The sequence below is a fragment of the Mirounga angustirostris genome, unplaced genomic scaffold (assembly GCF_029215605.1).
Source record: "Mirounga angustirostris isolate CCGP_5_RB_7025 unplaced genomic scaffold, mMirAng1.0.hap1 SCAF_17, whole genome shotgun sequence".
Classification (NCBI taxonomy): domain Eukaryota; kingdom Metazoa; phylum Chordata; class Mammalia; order Carnivora; family Phocidae; genus Mirounga; species Mirounga angustirostris.
Genome location: NW_026991725.1, coordinates 26,180,048 through 26,198,674, shown reverse-complemented (window position 1 = coordinate 26,198,674; position 18,627 = coordinate 26,180,048). Strand labels below are relative to the sequence as shown.

At 45.9% G+C, this 18,627-nt stretch overlaps 2 protein-coding genes and 1 pseudogene across 2 annotated transcripts; all 3 read left to right on the top strand.

The window, feature by feature from the left end:
* Positions 1–632: 632 nt before the first annotated feature.
* On the top strand, positions 633–4,846 carry LOC123853480 (keratin-associated protein 4-4-like; annotated as a pseudogene).
* A 6,123-nt stretch (positions 4,847–10,969) lies between these two features.
* LOC135362919 (keratin-associated protein 4-11-like) lies at positions 10,970–11,425 on the top strand. Its single transcript, XM_064582181.1, has one exon. It carries the CDS (start codon positions 10,970–10,972, stop codon positions 11,423–11,425), a length of 456 nt encoding a protein of 151 aa, XP_064438251.1.
* Positions 11,426–17,557: 6,132 nt separating this feature from the next.
* LOC135362920 (keratin-associated protein 4-11-like) lies at positions 17,558–18,013 on the top strand. The gene has a single exon (XM_064582182.1). It carries the CDS (start codon positions 17,558–17,560, stop codon positions 18,011–18,013), a length of 456 nt encoding a protein of 151 aa, XP_064438252.1.
* The last annotated feature ends 614 nt before the right edge of the window (positions 18,014–18,627 follow it).

The window sequence follows — 18,627 nt, the reverse complement described above, 5'->3', positions numbered from 1 at the left end:
GGATTCTATTTGTGCCCCCAATCATTTTTTATAACAACTGATCACACTAGTGGATTTTACCTTGATTTCCCAGGTTAAGATTCCATTCTTCTGTAATTTTCTTATATCTCGATTGAACCTGTGACTAAATCTTTTTTCACAAGGAATGCTGCAAATATTGTAGGCATGATAAGACCCACAGATGGGGAAGAGTGAAACCTAGATTACTCCATGTCAAGGTTCACATGGCAACTGCTCTCTGGAAGGAACTTCAGTATCTGTAAACATAGATGATGCCTATAAGGACAGAATCAGCAGGGATGATTCAGGAGGAAAGAGCAGATGGAGTGAGAGTCAACACATTCAGTTTAGAATCTGAACCAAGATAATTCATACAAAGGAAGACAGCCAAGATGTGATGGGGGAAGGGTTAATGAGATAAATCCTAATCTATCAGGCAAAGGAAACAACGTTTTCCATCCAGCTTCGAAAATATAATTACCTAATTTAACAATTGCTTACTTATTAGGGTAAGCAATAACAAGAATAGAGCTCCCTCAGCAGGATATAAAGGGGAACCTGGAGCAGGAAAACTTCCAGATTCAAGGAATACTCTCCTGGAAACCCACCCAGAACCTCCACCCTCTGACACCATGGTTGACTCCTGTTGTGGCTCTGTCTGCTCTGACCAGGGCTGTGGCCAGGAGACCTGCTGCCACCCCAGCTGCTGCCAGACCACCTGCTGCCGCCCCAGCAGCTGTGTGTCCAGCTGCTGCCGCCCCAGTTGCTGCCAGACCACCTGCTGCCACCCCTCTTGCTGTGGTTCCAGCTGCTGTGGGTCCAGCTGCTGCAGGCCTAACTGTTGCATCCCTAGCTGCTGCCGCCCCTCCTGCTGCCAGACCACCTGCTGTAGAACAACTTGCTGCCGCCCCAGCTGCTATCGTGGTTCTTGCTGCTGAACATCCTGCTCTAGACTAAAACTTATTTGCCCCCACCCTTCAGTCTAGGAAGAAAGCATCTAATTTAACAAAACACCTGGCACTTCCTAATGTCATGAACTTACAAACAGACCCATGGACTGATTTAGAAACCTCTAGTCTCTATATTATTTATTCTCTTTTGTAGAAATACCTTATTGCCAGTGAATCAGAATTTATAGTTAGATTCTGCAGTTGTTTTAGGATTCCTAATTCTGATTCCAAATATGAAAGTCTTCAAATGTTCCCCTTCTAGGTTTTTTCTTTTTAATGTTTCTCTATGGAATCCATTTTCATGTAGAATTTCATTTTTTTTTTTTTTAAAGTAGGCTCCACACTGGGCTTGGAGCCCCATGTGGGGCTTGAACTCACCACCCTGAGATCAAGACCTGAGTTAAGATCAAGATCAGACACTTAGCCAAATGAGCAACTCAGGCACCCCATCATGTGGAATTTCTTGAGGTTCCCAAATAAAACTTTTTAGCATTGGAAGGTACTAATATTGCTCATCTCTCATTATTTCTTATTAATGAAATGTTCAATGTATATTGCTTTTTGTACGACCCAGTAGTATATGTTCTCAGGGAACCCTACAACAAAAAATTAAATTGGCATTTGCCAATGAGATTTTTATCCAGACCATAATTCAGTTTCAGCAGAAACAAGAAAAGGTTGAAAGGGAGATATTTTTGAACCTAATATGTATAACATGAGAGCTATGGATTACAACTGCTACCAAAAAAAAGAGTCCTTAGTAAATTATAATCCATGAATTTACTTAAACCAATTTAAATAGAGGCTCCATTTTTCTTTAGGCTAATTTTCCCAAGCTTTTTTATCTGTTCTTCATTGACCACAATGTCACCATCCTAGCAATTTTACTTTTAACATACTGCAACTCATCTCTATTCCTCTAATGTAAGCCAGAATTGAACACATTTTGAGATGTGTTCTGAATGCTCACAGAAGTGAAACTGTATCTTCTTCCTTTTTACATATCACACTTGCATTAATGCATCAGTGTTTCCTTTCAGAGTTTAATGACACTAAGTGTGGACCTGTACTGAGGTTACTATCATGTAAACACCTATGTCTTTTTCATTACAAACTGCTTCAATCTTCTCTTGTAGCAGTCTGGTGGCTATCTGCAGACCAGCAGTTCTTAATCTCTTTTGCTACCCAATACCAGGCATAACATGGGTCATTTTGGTAATAATATTATACCCAGGGAAGAGGTACTGAGGGTAAAAACAACCTTCAGTTGTGTTGGCAGTTCAAATAAATTCTCCCAAGAAATTTAGATATATCTACTCCTCCTCAATCTCATGTGCCATGTTGCATTGGTACCTACTCTTTTAGATCTAAGAAAGGCTCTGAGATTTCAACTTGTTAGATTTAGTCTCTTGTGCAAGGATGTCTAAATCATTTGGAACCATGGTTCTGGCATTCAATATATACAATCTCGCCCAACTTCACGGGCTCCAAATCCTTGATGAACATATTTTATACAAAGACTCTCAACAAAGTTGAGATATCCATGGTTCTGTTCTCAGAAAGGCCAGTCCAAGGAAAGAAATGACTACTCAAAAACCATCCTAAAGTTAAAAATGACATATATTTCAAAGAACATAATTCAAAGACAGGATTTTCCAGTGTTCTCCTCCTTCCCTGGGGTCCCTTGATCCTCAAGGGGAAAAATGTATATAAGGAGCCAATCGATGAACTGGCAGTACCCTCATTTTTTTGAAACACTAGTCAGCTAGTCATTTAGTTGGGAGTTTTGTATCCTTTAAGCTTTTACTCCAACCCTACTATGAATGAATATACAGGTTGATATTGTTTAACCTGGATATTCATCTTTTGTCTCCTTTCTTGGAAATAAAGACCTATAGTGTGAAATCTGATCAACAATTTGAATAATGAAGCAGGAGAATACAAGGCATCTTCAGAGGCCAGCAATTAAAAGAGACAGCAAGATGGGAAGGTATGAATTAGAGTAAAACATGAGGACACTGGGCAGTCTAACTTGGGTTGACAAGTAAAACTTGGAAATAGAGATGAGTCAACATGACCTGATAAAATCAGAAAGATAAGAAATCAAAGTTAGAAGCCCAACAAAGCAGAAGTTGAGGGACCTGAACCTTTAGATACAGCTGGATAGAGAGCTTCTAATTATCTCTGCAGCCAACTGCCCCCAAGAAGTCCTAAAGCTGAGTTCTGGAGAAAAATAAAATACAACCACACATCTGTAAAAGGACCCACAAAACAGCAAGTATGGGCAAGGATGTGGAGAAATCAAAAGCCCTGTATACTGTTGGCTGGGATGCAAGGTAGTGCAGCCATTATGGAAAACAGTATGGGGGGTCCCTAAAAAATGAAAAATAGACCTACTGTGCAAACCAGCAATCCTATTTTGGGTATATATCCAAAAGAAATGAAATCACGATCTTGAGGAGATAACTGCACTCCCATGTTTATTACAGCATTATTCACAATAGCCAAGATATGGAAACAATGCAAATGTCTACTGACAGAAAAATGGATTTAAAATATGTGATATATCCACACAAAGGAATATTACTCAGCCTTAAAAGCTAAGGAAATTCCATGACTGGCAACAATATGGATGGACCTAGAAGACATTAGGCTAAGTGAAGTAAGTCACAGAAGGACAAATAAATACTACATGATTGCACTTCTATGAGGTATCTAAAATACTCAAGTTCACTGGAGCAGAGAATAACATTGTGGTTTCCAGGGGGAATGAGGAAATGGGTAGTTGCTCAATAATATAAAGTTATAATTATACAGGATAAGTTTTAGAGATCTACAGAACACTCTATAGATGCACTCCCCAATGCATCTATAGTTAACAATATAATATGGTGCATTAAAAAACGTATTAAGAGGGTAGATCACATGCTAAGTGTTCTTACCATACACTATACACAGACCAAGAGGACAAAAAAGTATTTTGGAGATGACAGATAATATATATTACCTCAACTGTGGTGTTGCTATTATGGTGTATGCATATGTCCAAACTCAACAAAATGTATATATTAGAACTATGCAGTATTAAAACTGTGTGTTTTAAGTATAACTTAATAAACCTGAAAGAAAACAAGACACATCAAAATTTGTGCCCTAGCTTTACTCCTTGGAACAGTTATTTGTTTCCCATCAGAAAGCCTAGGTGGTAGGCCATGAATCACACTGGGGAGGGGGGGTGAACTAATAATAATATTTTCACACCAGCCATTCCCTATTTCACATTCAAAACTTCCCGGCCCAAATGACCCACAATAAATGAGCCATTAGACTGAAATGCACCCTTATACACCCAGGTCAGAAAAAGAATATGGGCCCATTGGAACCATTATACCCAAAGGGTTGGCATGATATACTCAGGAACTCAGACTACCACATATAACTTATCTAAAGGCAAAAATCAGGTGATAGCTTTCTTTCAGGTAGCTAAAGAAAGACACAACTTCAGAGATGATTCAGGAAGAGCTGACAGGATGAATCATATATCATGAAAACAAAATGTTTCCATCCACCTTCAAAAGTTTAACAAAGAAAACAAACTTGGCTAATTTGATAAGTATCTATTTAATAGGACAAACAATGAAAAGGAAATATTCCTGCATGTTATAATACGAGACAAAGGAAGGTATAATAGGAAAGCTGGGCATAAATATTTCCAAACTTCAAAACCCAAGCTCGTGGACATCAACTGAGAACCTCCACCCTCTGACACCATGGTCAACTCCTGTTGTGGCTCCATCTGCTCTGACCAGGGCTGTGGCCAGGAGACCTGCTGCCACCCCAGCGGCTGCCACACCACCTGCTGCAGGACCACCTGCTGCCGCCCCAGCTGTTGCTAGACCACCTACTGCTGCCCAACCTGCTCTAGTGCTTCTGCAGCTGAGTATCCTGGCCCGCACCCCGCTGTGTCTTTCATCAACCAATTTTCTTCAGGTAGTCCAACTGTGAGCTGAATCATGAGAGGCCAACTGTCAAACCTCAGTTCCGGCGGACTTTTCAACTGAGTTGTCCTCCAGATATACTCCCCCACCACCAACGCCCTCCTCCCTGCCTCCTTCTTACTAGCTCCCTCCCAAGGGAATACAGAGCTTGAATTTTCTCTGAGATCTCTCAACCAGCATGTCATCCCAATCGCAACTTTGGCTCCTGCCAGGTTTCCTCCTATGGAGATGAGGCTGTATCTTAAATAAATCTTAAAGTCTCCAGGCATACAGATCCGAAGGGCATCGTGTCTCATTATTTTTCCCTCATGAACTGGTATCCTTAGCTGTCGATCGTAGTTCTGGTGTTCCCTGCAGAAAGAGGAGTCCGCAACAGATGACCTTAGGATTTCCACCTCTACCCCCTCAACACTCCCCATGCTGACATTGACCCTGGTTGTTTACAGCAGGCACCTGGAGCTCTCTGCTGAGGCTTTGTCCAGATGAGGGAGGAAGCTCTCGGCAGGCCAGAGGTAGGGAAAGTAAGTCTCCAGGAGAAGTCCTCCACCAATGGGCAGCACTTGGTGGGTAAGTGCTCTAGCCTCTTTCCCCTCGAGTGGGGCGTGTGAGACCAGAGGCCCTCAGCCAGGACTGAACCCCAGGCGCCTACAGGAGTCATCTGCTCTTGAAATCATTCTGGATTGGCTTCCACCCCTTCCCTGGATCACTTCTCGGGTTCCCTACAGCCCTTCTTGAGATCGCCTCCCAAACAAACTGCTTGCTCTCAAACCTCTGGTTTTAGACTCTGCCCGTGACGTCACCCTAACACCAGTGTTCCGAGTCTCAGGATCAGCGTCTTCAAAACATTTCCATACAATAGGAATGGTAAAAATGATGCCAGTCAACTCTTGAACTTATTCTCCACTGAAGCACTTAAATTTTTTCCTAGTATGCTCTTTCTTCTTACAGTTTCTGCACACTTGGTTTTAGACTATTAGCCTCCAATTTTTAAAACATCCTTCTCTATCCTCAGGGACAGGACACGCTCCCGTGAGTAACACAGCTCACCATGTTAGGAACTGTCTCCCTAAAGGAGGCCTGTTTAAGGGGAACACTCCCAAACTGTGACTCTTACATTGCATTCAAAAATCCAGAGACTAAAACAGGATGTTGAAAGAAGAGCTCTCAGGAGAAATAGGTAACAAACGGAAGGAAACAAAACAGGGGTCTAAAAGGAACGAATGCAAAATGTGGTTCCAGTTCAATTCTACCCTCACGTTCTGACCCCACAGGTGAGGGGTGTGGACTGTGTTACAGACCTGCTCCTCTTAGAGGCAAGGGGGTTGGGCTTATGTACTCCTACATCACTTATCACTACCTGTGCACAACCCTTGGGGGGTAGAAATGATGGAGGGGGCAGACTTCCGGGTGTGGTACACCCCTAGGCCGAGAGACAATTACCTGCAGAACAGTGTGGGTGAACAGTGTGAGCCTCGAGTAGTCCATACTCTGCACTGGCGTGTGGATCAGGGTATTTATGGAAAGGGGATCCAGATGAATATCACATATGTACCCCCTAGCTCTGCTCATGTCTATGGATTGCTCTCATTAGCCTCACTCCATGTGGCTTGCCACAAATTCTAGAAAAACCCTCAAGAGGGGAGTTAGTGCGTGGCTCCTCTGCTCCTTTACCTGACTTGCCTGGGGCACTGACCTCCATCCCCACCCCTGAGAGTCCTGAGCCCATGGTTCCTCTGTCCTCTTCAGGCTATACTACTCGCTCATCAGCGGTTGATACTGAGAATAGGATACCAAGAATGCCCCTACACATCACCTCGGTGCTAAGCATCCTCCTTATGGCTCCCATAGCTCCCTTCTTTGCTTGATAATTTCATGGCACTAGAAAACCAACGGGATAAGGGGGCAGCCAGAGTTTTAATACCAATCAGAATTTTACCATGTCCCCCTCGAACTAGCTTTCGTTTCTTACAGCCATGACCCCTAGATGCACACAGCCAACAATTATGGTAGAGGGAGGCACAAATTCCCCCAAATGGATCACCGCGATGAAGATCATGGGGAAACTTCTCCTTTCACTCCAACCTCCAGATCAATGTATTCAAACAAGGGCCATGAAAGACTCTGGATATTCTGCAGTCCGTTCAACTCAGATCCCATGTCCAACAGCCTGCCAACGTAGGAGTATTCCAGCTTCCCCTGGGTCAATGGCTATAGATTTTGGGGCAAGGACTAAGGAAATTCTGTGATATACACTTGCTGTGATCCTTCATCCAAGAACACTGGTCTCTCCATTGATGGGTTAATGGGTCTGAGAACAGCCTGAGGTCTACAAACTGTGTCAGGGATCACGACCTTCCATTGGGATCAATGACCTCAGCCTTTGTGTTTTTATTCTTAAGCTCTTTTAAATACACCAGTGCATGTGCACGGGCGCACGCACACACAGGAACACACACACACACACACAAAGGTGCACCCTATTTGGCTGTCTATATCCTGATTTCCTTATTTACTTTTTTGCTTATTTATTATTGATTGATTGATTACAGGGGGGTGGGGAGAGAGACCGAGTACGGGTGGGGTGAGGGAGAAGCAGACTCCCCACTGAGCACGGAGCCCAACATGGGGCCTGATCCTGGCACTTGGGACCATGACCTGAGCCGAAGGCAGATGCTTAACCGACTGAGCCAGCCAGGTGCCCCCCGGATGCCTATATCCTATTAAGAGGGACACCATGCTCTATTATCCATACCGTAAGGTCCCTGAAGGTTCCACATCATTCTGCCCCCTTGTCATTCCAATCTTGTTGCCCATCACATAATCATAACCACATTACTTCGTAGAGTTAAATGCTGCCACCTGGACTCTGCCACTCAGGGATATGATCATCCCCGTTATTCCTAGGGAGCATATTCCCGCGGACACAGCAATCCCAACACAACCTCTGACTACAGAGAATAGGCACTACTATCTCAGTGACCCTGCTGACACTGGTACTTGATGATTCCTTAACATCTTCGTAAACAGAGTGCCCCCAGATCTCTCCTAGGGAACATAGGCGGCTTGGGCTTTCTGGCTTTATGACTACATCTATTTTAGCACTTCTACTTCTCTGCACTTTTCAATTCCCCCTTTCTCACCCGTGTGTGCTGTGGTCCTAGATACATCCGTACTGGTTATCCACTCTTACGCAATATTACCTCAAAATTCAGCAGCTCAAAGCAACACTCATTTCTTAGCTTAGTTTCTATTTCACAGGGTTGCACGCAAGGCGCTGCCTGGCACTGCACTGGTCTCAGGGGAGGTCTCGACTGGGGAAGAAGCCACTGCTCACTTCACTTACGTGCTCACTGGCAGGATTCAGTTCCTTGGGGACCACGAGAGTGAGGACCTTGCTTCCTTGCTGGCCGCTGAATGGAGATTGTGCTCAGTTCTCTGCTGCGAGGATCCCTCCCACATCGTACCTGGCTTCATCAAAGCCAGTGAGAGAGAGAGAAAGGGTTGGCTTTAAGATGAAAGTCACAGTCTTTTGTAACACAACCCCTTGATGTTGCCATCTGCCATGGTTTAGAAGCAAGTGACTCGAGGGGATGGAGATAGATGAGGGGATGGACATATAGGAGACCATGAACACCAAGAGGTGGAAAGCAACTTGAAGGCCATCTTGGAGGCTGCCTACCAGAACTCTTACATAATATTGAGTGAAAGAATCAAAACACAGTCCTGGTAAGACTTCCCTTTAAAAAAATCAGAAACACATAAAACAAAACTATATAGTTTAGGCATGCATACCTAGCTAATAAAACCCTAAGGAAAATAAATGAAAAGGTTACTTGAATAATCAGCATGGTAATCATCTGTAGGGTGGAAAAAGGATTGTGCTCAAGAAAAGACATATCATATCGAGAGCCTTCTTGGGCGCAACAATGTTCTATTTCTTGACTCAAGCTTTGGGTATGCAAATATTTGCTCCATAACTATGTTTTATCTTATGCTTGTAGAGTTGATATGCTTTTCAGTTATGTGCATTTTTCATCATCTGAAAGAATTTTTAAAAATTTAGGGTGCACTGAAATGCATACTCTATTTAAGATTTAAAAGGAAAGGTTAGCTTAAGGAATGGATGGTCACCCTACCATGAAATTTAATGCTAAGAGTTAAAATAAGACTTGGTCCTTCACTAGTACAGCACTGATTGAACTAGTGATATATGCATCAACATTAGTGATCCTTACAGGCAGAAGCCAAGTTAATGGTGCCAAACCAAAGAGAAATTCCATATGCTGTATGAATAGTGTACAAAAACACACACACACACACGACACAGACATAGATGTAGAGTCTGCCGGATGTTCTAGATCAAAAGAGATCTATGGTAAAGAAAACATAATGAAGCAGCAATTGCCACTAAGGCTATGGCGCACTTTACTAAGGGACGAGTGGGGACTCTCTGGTATAATGGAAATGTTCTATCTTGATAGATGTGGGGATTACACGGATGGGCTTCTGTGTATCAAAATTTGTCACTATGGAGGACTACCCGTAGGATTTTTTCAATTTCAATGTGTGTAAATTCCACCCAAACTATAAAATCAATCATCAAATGTAAACAAGAAAACGTGACTAAATTATTTACTTATGAATAAACCTACGTCTTTACCAAATTGTCATCGTGGCTAATTCGCCTTAAACACATTTCTTTTGGTTAAATTACACTACTATGAGCTCTTTTGATGTTTCTTTACATAGTATATTGCAGTTGTTTGTATGTGTGTGGGGGGGCAGTGGGGGATGCGGGGGTGCTTTCTGTAATCGAAAAGGAACAGGGAGGAACTTGATAGAGGCACTTCCTCAAAGCATGAATGAACAGAAGAAAGGAGTAGGTCTCTAAAGTGTGGCCCCTGGGTCTTCAGCATCAACAGCATCTGGGTACTCGTTAGCAATGCCAGACCTCAGGTTCCCTGTGTAATCAGAAGCTGTAGCATTTGTCCCGACATACTTAATAGGCCCTTTGGATGACCTGCGGCATGCTAAAGTTGGACTATCACTAAGTGGGGTAGACGGAGAAATAGGAACTAAATGAAGTTACATTGACTAAGATCCACTCACATTTCAAATGGATCCCCCCAAAAAACATGTGCTATAGATTTCCCAGCTCTGCAGATAAATTCTGTGGAGAGGCACCTTCTGAGCATTTGCTTTTTGCTCCGTTGAAGAGTATTTTTAATCAAGGAGGAGATAAGAATAAAAATGAGGCTAAGTTTTTCGGAATCTAAAGACCACCCAGAGAAATGCAACACAAAAATATGTGACGGCAAAGTTAACACTTAATGAACTACGAATCAGGGCAGTGACCGGAACCATACAGATAATGAATGGCCTGCCACGGTTTTAGGGTAGACAACGTGATCCAAAGACAGAAACGCCCAAGAAAACCCATTCCAGTGGCAGAGGTCAGCAACATCACACACACGTAGACAGCGGTCCCCTTCCTCATTGCTCAACAATGACCCATGAAACAGGGCCTCTTCCTCTTGTCTCATGCCACTTCCCACATGCCACACTTATGCACGTGGGATTTCCTCCCCGCTGATCATTGGAAGAAATGCACGACCAGAGATATGTTGGCCCTGATCCCATCCTGCTAGGGGATACAGGAGGGGAGAGGAAGAAATGTAATTGCAAATGCCACCTATCACATAACGGCCCTCTGCGGAGGAAGAGGAGGAGAGAGAGGTCCAGAAGATGCCGGTGGGTATGAGTCAGGAGGAAAAGCAGACCAGATGGAATGTATCACATCTAGAAAAGAAAATGTGTTTCCCATGAGTTTACACCATTACATAGACAAACACTATTGTGTCTCTGACAATTACTTAAATATTCGGTAAACAACAACAAGGAAGACGTGTGGACAAATCACCCTGGTCGGGCAGTATATAGAGGCCATGGCCCAAGGAGCCTTCCAAACTCAAGACCTTCGCTTTCCTGGAAACCCACCCAGAACCTCCACCCTCTGACACCATGGTCAACTCCTGTTGTGGCTCCGTCTGCTCTGACCAGGGCTGTGGCCAGGAGACCTGCTGCCACCCCAGCTGCTGCCAGACCACCTGCTGCAGGACCACCTGCTGCCGCCCCAGCTGCTGCGTGTCCAGCTGCTGCCGCCCCTCCTGCTGTGGTCCCAGCTGCTGTGGCTCCAGCTGCTGCAGGCCCAGCTGCTGCATCTCTAGTTGCTGCCGCCCCACCTGCTGCCAGACCACCTGCTGCAGGACCACCTGCTGCCGCCCCTCCTGCTGTGGCTCCAGCTGCTGCCGCCCCTCCTGCTGCATCTCTAGCTGCTGCCGCCCCGCCTGCTGTGGCCCCACCTGCTGTGGCTCCAGCTGCTGCAGGCCCAGCTGCTGCATCTCTAGCTGCTGCCGCCCCACCTGCTGCCAGACCACCTGCTGCAGGACCACCTGCTGCCGCCCCAGCTGTTGCTAGACCACCTGCTGCTGCCCAACCTGCTCTAGTGCTTCTGCAGCTGAGTATCCTGGCCCGCACCCCGCTGTGTCTTTCATCAACCAATCTTCTTCAGGTAGTCCAACTGTGAGCTGAATCATGAGAGGCCAACTGTCAAACCTCAGTTCCGGCGGACTTTTCAACTGAGTTGGCCTCCAGATATACTCCCCCACCACCAACGCCCTCCTCCCCGCCTCCTTCTTACTAGCTCCCTCCCAAGGAAATACAGAGCTTGAATTTTCTCTGAGATCTCTCAACCAGCATGTCATCCCAATCACACCTTTCGTTCCTGCCAGGTTTCCTCCTATGGAGATGAGGCTGTATCTTAAATAAATCTTAAAGTCTCCAGGCATACAGATCCGAAGGGCATCGTGTCTCATTATTTCTCCCTCATGAACTGTTATCCTTAGCTGTCGATCGTAGTTCTGGTGTTCCCTGCAGAAAGAGGAGTCCGCAGCAGATGACCTTAGGATTTCCACCTCTACCCCCTCAGCACTCCCCGTGCTGACATTGACCCTGGTTGTTTACAGCAGGCACCTGGAGCTCTCTGCTGAGGCTTTGTCCAGATGAGGGAGGAAGCTCTCGGCAGGCCAGAGGTAGGGAAAGTAAGTCTCCAGGAGAAGTCCTCCACCAATGGGCAGCACTTGGTGGGTAAGTGCTCTAGCCTCTTTCCCCTCGAGTGGGGCGTGTGAGACCAGAGGCCCTCAGCCAGGACTGAACCCCAGGCGCCTACAGGAGTCATCTGCTCTTGAAATCATTCTGGATTGGCTTCCACCCCTTCCCTGGATCACTTCTAGGGTTCCCTACAGCCCTTCTTGAGATCGCCTCCCAAACAAACTGCTTGCTCTCAAACCTCTGGTTTTAGACTCTGCCCGTGACGTCACCCTAACACCAGTGTTCCGAATCTCAGGATCAGCGTCTTCAAAACATTTCCATACAGTAGGAATGGTAACAATGATGCCAGCCAACTCTTGAACTTATTCTCCACTGAAGCACTGAATCTTTTCCTAGTATGCTCTTTCTTCTTACAGTTTCTGCACACTTGGTTTTAGACTATTAGCCTCCAATTTTTAAAACATCCTTCTCTATCCTCAGGGACAGGACACGCTCCCGTGAGTAACACAGCTCACCATGTTAGGAACTGTCTCCCTAAAGGAGGCCTGTTTAAGGGGAACACTCCCAAACTGTGACTCTTACATTGCATTCAAAAATCCAGAGACTAAAACAGGATGTTGAAGGAAGAGCTCTCAGGAGAAATCAGTAACAAACGGAAGGAAACAAAACAGGGGCCTAAAAGGAACGAATGCAAAATGTGGTTCCAGTTCAATTCTACCCTCACGTTCTGACCCCACAGGTGAGGGGTGTAGACTGTGTTACAGGCCTGCTCCTCTTGGAGGCAAGGGGGTTGGGCCTATGTACTCCTACATCACTTTTCACTACCTGTGCACAACCCTTGGGGGGTAGAAATGATGGAGGGGGCAGACTTCTGGGTGTGGTCCAACCCTAGGCCGAGAGTCAATTACCTGCAGAACAGTGTGGGTGAACAGTGTGAGCCACGAGTAGTCCGTACTCTGCACTGGCGTGTGGATCAGGGCATTTATGGAAAGGGGATCCAGATGAATATCACATATGTACCCCCTAGCTCTGCTCATGTCTATGGATTGCTCTCATTAGCCTCACTCCATGTGGCTTGCCACAAATTCTAGAAAAACCCTCAAGAGGGGAGTTAGTGCGTGGCTCCTCTGCTCCTTTACCTGACTTGCCTGGGGCACTGACCTCCATCCCCACCCCTGAGAGTCCTGAGCCCATGGTTCCTCTGTCCTCTTCAGGCTATACTACTCGCTCATCAGCGGTTGATACTGGGAATAGGATACCAAGAATGCCCCTACACATCACCTCGATGCCAAGCATCCTCCTTATGGCTCCCATAGCTCCCTTCTTTGCTTGATGATTTCATGGCACTAGAAACCCAACGGGATAAGGGGGCAGCCAGAGTTTTAATACCAATCAGAATTTTACCATGTCCCCCTCGAACTAGCTTTCGTCTCTTACAGCCATGACCCCTAGATGCACACAGCCAACAATTATGGTAGAGGGAGGCACAAATTCCCCCAAATGGATCACCGCGATGAAGATCATGGGGAAACTTCTCCTTTCACTCCAACCTCCAGATCAATGTATTCAAACAAGGGCCATGAAAGACTCTGGATATCCTGCAGTCCGTTCAACTCAGATCCCATGTACAACAGCCTGCCAACGTAGGAGTATTCCAGCTTCCCCTGGGTCAATGGCTATAGATTTTGGGGCAAGGACTAAGGAAATTCTGTGATATACACTTGCTGTGATCCTTCATCCAAGAACACTGGTCTCTCCATTGATGGGTTAATGGGTCTGAGAACAGCCTGAGGTCTACAAACTGTGTCAGGGATCACGACCTTCCATTGGGATCAATGACCTCAGCCTTTGTGTTTATATTCTTAAGCTCTTTTAAATACACCAGTGCATGTGGGCGGGCACACGCACGCACATGCACACACACACACACACACACACACACAAAGGTGCACCCTATTTGGCTGTCTATATCCTGATTTCCTTATTTACTTTTTTGCTTATTTATTATTGATTGATTGATTACAGGGGGGTGGGCAGAGAGACCGAGTACGGGTGGGGTGAGGGAGAAGCAGACTCCCCACTGAGCACGGAGCCCAACATGGGGCTCGATCCTGGCACTCTGGGACCATGACCTGAGCCGAAGGCAGATGCTTAACCGACTGAGCCAGCCAGGTGCCCCCCGGATGCCTATATCCTATTAAGAGGGACACCATGCTCTATTATCCATACCGTAAGGTCCCTGAGGGTTCCACATCATTCTGCCCCCTTGTCATTCCAATCTTGCTGCCCATCACATAATCATAACCACATTACTTCGTAGAGTTAAATGCTGCCACCTGGACTCTGCCACTCAGGGATATGATCATCCCCGTTATTCCTAGGGAGCATATTCCCGCGGACACAGCAATCCCAACACAACCTCTGACTACAGAGAATAGGCACTACTATCTCAGTGACCCTGCTGACACTGGTACTTGATGATTCCTTAACATCTTCGTAAACAGAGTGCCCCCAGATCTCTCCTAGGGAACATAGGCGGCTTGGGCTTTCTGGCTTTATGACTACATCTATTTTAGCACTTCTACTTCTCTGCACTTTTCAATTCCCCCTTTCTCACCCGTGTGTGCTGTGGTCCTAGATACATCCGTACTGGTTATCCACTCTTACGCAATATTACCTCAAAATTCAGCAGCTCAAAGCAACACTCATTTCTTAGCTTAGTTTCTATTTCACAGGGTTGCACGCAAGGCGCTGCCTGGCACTGCACTGGTCTCAGGGGAGGTCTCGACTGGGGAAGAAGCCACTGCTCACTTCACTTACGTGCTCACTGGCAGGATTCAGTTCCTTGCGGACCACGAGAGTGAGGACCTTGCTTCCTTGCTGGCCGCTGAATGGAGATTGTGCTCAGTTCTCTGCTGCGAGGATCCCTCCCACATCGTACCTGGCTTCATCAAAGCCAGTGAGAGAGAGAGAAAGGGTTGGCTTTAAGATGAAAGTCACAGTCTTTTGTAACACAACCCCTTGATGTTGCCATCTGCCATGGTTTAGAAGCAAGTGACTCGAGGGGATGGAGATAGATGAGGGGATGGAGATAGATGAGACCATGAACACCAAGAGGTGGAAAGCAACTTGTAGGCCATCTTGGAGGCTGCCTACCAGAACTCTTACATAATATTGAGTGAAAGAATCAAAACACAGTCCTGGTAAGACTTCCCTTTAAAACTATCAGAAACACATAAAACAAAACTATATAGTTTAGGCATGCATACCTAGCTAATAAAACCCTAAGGAAAATAAATGAAAAGGTTACTTGAAAAATCAGCATGGTAATCATCTGTAGGGTGGAAAAAGGATTGTGCTCAAGAAAAGACATATCATATCGAGAGCCTTCTTGGGCGCAACAATGTTCTATTTCTTGACTCAAGCTTTGGGTATGCAAATATTTGCTCCATAACTATGTTTTATCTTATGCTTGTAGAGTTGATATGCTTTTCAGTTATGTGCATTTTTCATCATCTGGAAGAATTTTTAAAAATTTAGGGTGCACTGAAATGCATACTCTATTTAAGATTTAAAAGGAAAGGTTAGCTTAAGGAATGGATGGTCACCCTACCATGAAATTTAATGCTAACAGTTAAAATAAGACTTGGTACTTCACTAGTACAGCACTGACTGAACTAGTGATATATGCATCAACATTAGTGATCCTTACAGGCAGAAGCCAAGTTAATGGTGCCAAACCAAAGAGAAATTCCATATGCTGTATGAATAGTGTACAAAAACACACACACACACACGACACAGACATAGATGTAGAGTCTGCCGGATGTTCTAGATCAAAAGAGATCTATGGTAAAAGAAAACATAATGAAGCAGCAATTGCCACTAAGGCTATGGCGCAGTTTACTAAGGGACGAGTGGGGACTCTCTGGTATAATGGAAATGTTCTATCATGATAGATGTGGGGATTACACGGATGGGCTTCTGTGTATCAAAATTTGTCACTATGGAGGACTACCCGTAGGATTTTTTCAATTTCAATGTGTGTAAATTCCACCCAAACTATAAAATCAATCATCAAATGTAAACAAGAAAACGTGACTAAATTATTTACTTATGAATAAACCTACGTCTTTACCAAATTCTCATCGTGGCTAATTCGCCTTCCACACATTCCTTTTGGTTAAATTACACTACTATGAGCTCTTTTGATGTTTCTTTACATAGTATATTGCAGTTGTTTGTATGTGTGTGGGGGGGCAGTGGGGGATGCGGGGGTGCTTTCTGTAATCGAAAAGGAACAGGGAGGAACTTGATAGAGGCACTTCCTCAAAGCATGAATGAACAGAAGAAAGGAGTAGGTCTCTAAAGTGTGGCCCCTGGGCCTTCAGCATCAACAGCATCTGGGTACTCGTTAGCAATGCCAGACCTCAGGTTCCCTGTGTAATCAGAAGCTGTAGCATTTGTCCCGACATACTTAATAGGCCCTTTGGATGACCTGCGGCATGCTAAAGTTGGACTATCACTAAGTGGGGTAGACGGAGAAATAGGAACTAAATGAAGTTACATTGACTAAGATCCACTCACATTTCAAATGGATCCCCCCAAAAAACATGTGCTATAGATTTCCCAGCTCTGCAGATAAATTCTGTGGAGAGGCACCTTCTGAGCATTTGCTTTTTGCTCCGTTGAAGAGTATTTTTAATCAAGGAGGAGATAAGAATAAAAATGAGGCTAAGTTTTTCGGAATCTAAAGACCACCCAGAGAAATGCAACACAAAAATATGTGACGGCAAAGTTAACACTTAATGAACTACGAATCAGGGCAGTGACCGGAACCATACAGATAATGAATGGCCTGCCACGGTTTTAGGGTAGACAACGTGATCCAAAGACAGAAACGCCCAAGAAAACCCATTCCAGTGGCAGAGGTCAGCAACATCACACACACGTAGACAGCGGTCCCCTTCCTCATTGCTCAACAATGACCCATGAAACAGGGCCTCTTCCTCTTGTCTCATGCCACTTCCCACATGCCACACTTATGCACGTGGGATTTCCTCCCCGCTGATCATTGGAAGAAATGCACGACCAGAGATATGTTGGCCCTGATCCCATCCTGCTAGGGGATACAGGAGGGGAGAGGAAGAAATGTAATTGCAAATGCCACCTATCACATAACGGCCCTCTGCGGAGGAAGAGGAGGAGAGAGAGGTCCAGAAGATGCCGGTGGGTATGAGTCAGGAGGAAAAGCAGACCAGATGGAATGTATCACATCTAGAAAAGAAAATGTGTTTCCCATGAGTTTACACCATTACATAGACAAACACTATTGTGTCTCTGACAATTACTTAAATATTCGGTAAACAACAACAAGGAAGACGTGTGGACAAATCACCCTGGTCGGGCAGTATATAGAGGCCATGGCCCAAGGAGCCTTCCAAACTCAAGACCTTCGCTTTCCTGGAAACCCACCCAGAACCTCCACCCTCTGACACCATGGTCAACTCCTGTTGTGGCTCCGTCTGCTCTGACCAGGGCTGTGGCCAGGAGACCTGCTGCCACCCCAGCTGCTGCCAGACCACCTGCTGCAGGACCACCTGCTGCCGCCCCAGCTGCTGCGTGTCCAGCTGCTGCCGCCCCTCCTGCTGTGGTCCCAGCTGCTGTGGCTCCAGCTGCTGCAGGCCCAGCTGCTGCATCTCTAGTTGCTGCCGCCCCACCTGCTGCCAGACCACCTGCTGCAGGACCACCTGCTGCCGCCCCTCCTGCTGTGGCTCCAGCTGCTGCCGCCCCTCCTGCTGCATCTCTAGCTGCTGCCGCCCCGCCTGCTGTGGCCCCACCTGCTGTGGCTCCAGCTGCTGCAGGCCCAGCTGCTGCATCTCTAGCTGCTGCCGCCCCACCTGCTGCCAGACCACCTGCTGCAGGACCACCTGCTGCCGCCCCAGCTGTTGCTAGACCACCTGCTGCTGCCCAACCTGCTCTAGTGCTTCTGCAGCTGAGTATCCTGGCCCGCACCCCGCTGTGTCTTTCATCAACCAATCTTCTTCAGGTAGTCCAACTGTGAGCTGAATCATGAGAGGCCAACTGTCAAACCTCAGTTCCGGCGGACTTTTCAACTGAGTTGGCCTCCAGATATACTCCCCCACCACCAACGCCCTCCTCCCCGCCTCCTTCTTACTAGCTCCCTCCCAAGGAAATACAGAGCTTGAATTTTCTCTGAGATCTCTCAACCAGCATGTCATCCCAATCACACCTTTCGTTCCTGCCAGGTTTCCTCCTATGGAGATGAGGCTGTATCTTAAATAAATCTTAAAGTCTCCAGGCATACAGATCCGAAGGGCATCGTGTCTCATTATTTCTCCCTCATGAACTGTTATCCTTAGCTGTCGATCGTAGTTCTGGTGTTCCCTGCAGAAAGAGGAGTCCGCAGCAGATGACCTTAGGATTTCCACCTCTACCCCCTCAGCACTCCCCGTGCTGACATTGACCCTGGTTGTTTACAGCAGGCACCTGGAGCTCTCTGCTGAGGCTTTGTCCAGATGAGGGAGGAAGCTCTCGGCAGGCCAGAG

What these genes read in the sequence shown, in the direction of transcription:
- LOC135362919 (XM_064582181.1), top strand. Translation starts at nt 10,970, where the DNA reads ATGGTCAACTCCTGTTGTGGCTCCGTCTGCTCTGACCAGGGCTGTGGC.
- LOC135362920 (XM_064582182.1), top strand. Translation starts at nt 17,558, where the DNA reads ATGGTCAACTCCTGTTGTGGCTCCGTCTGCTCTGACCAGGGCTGTGGC.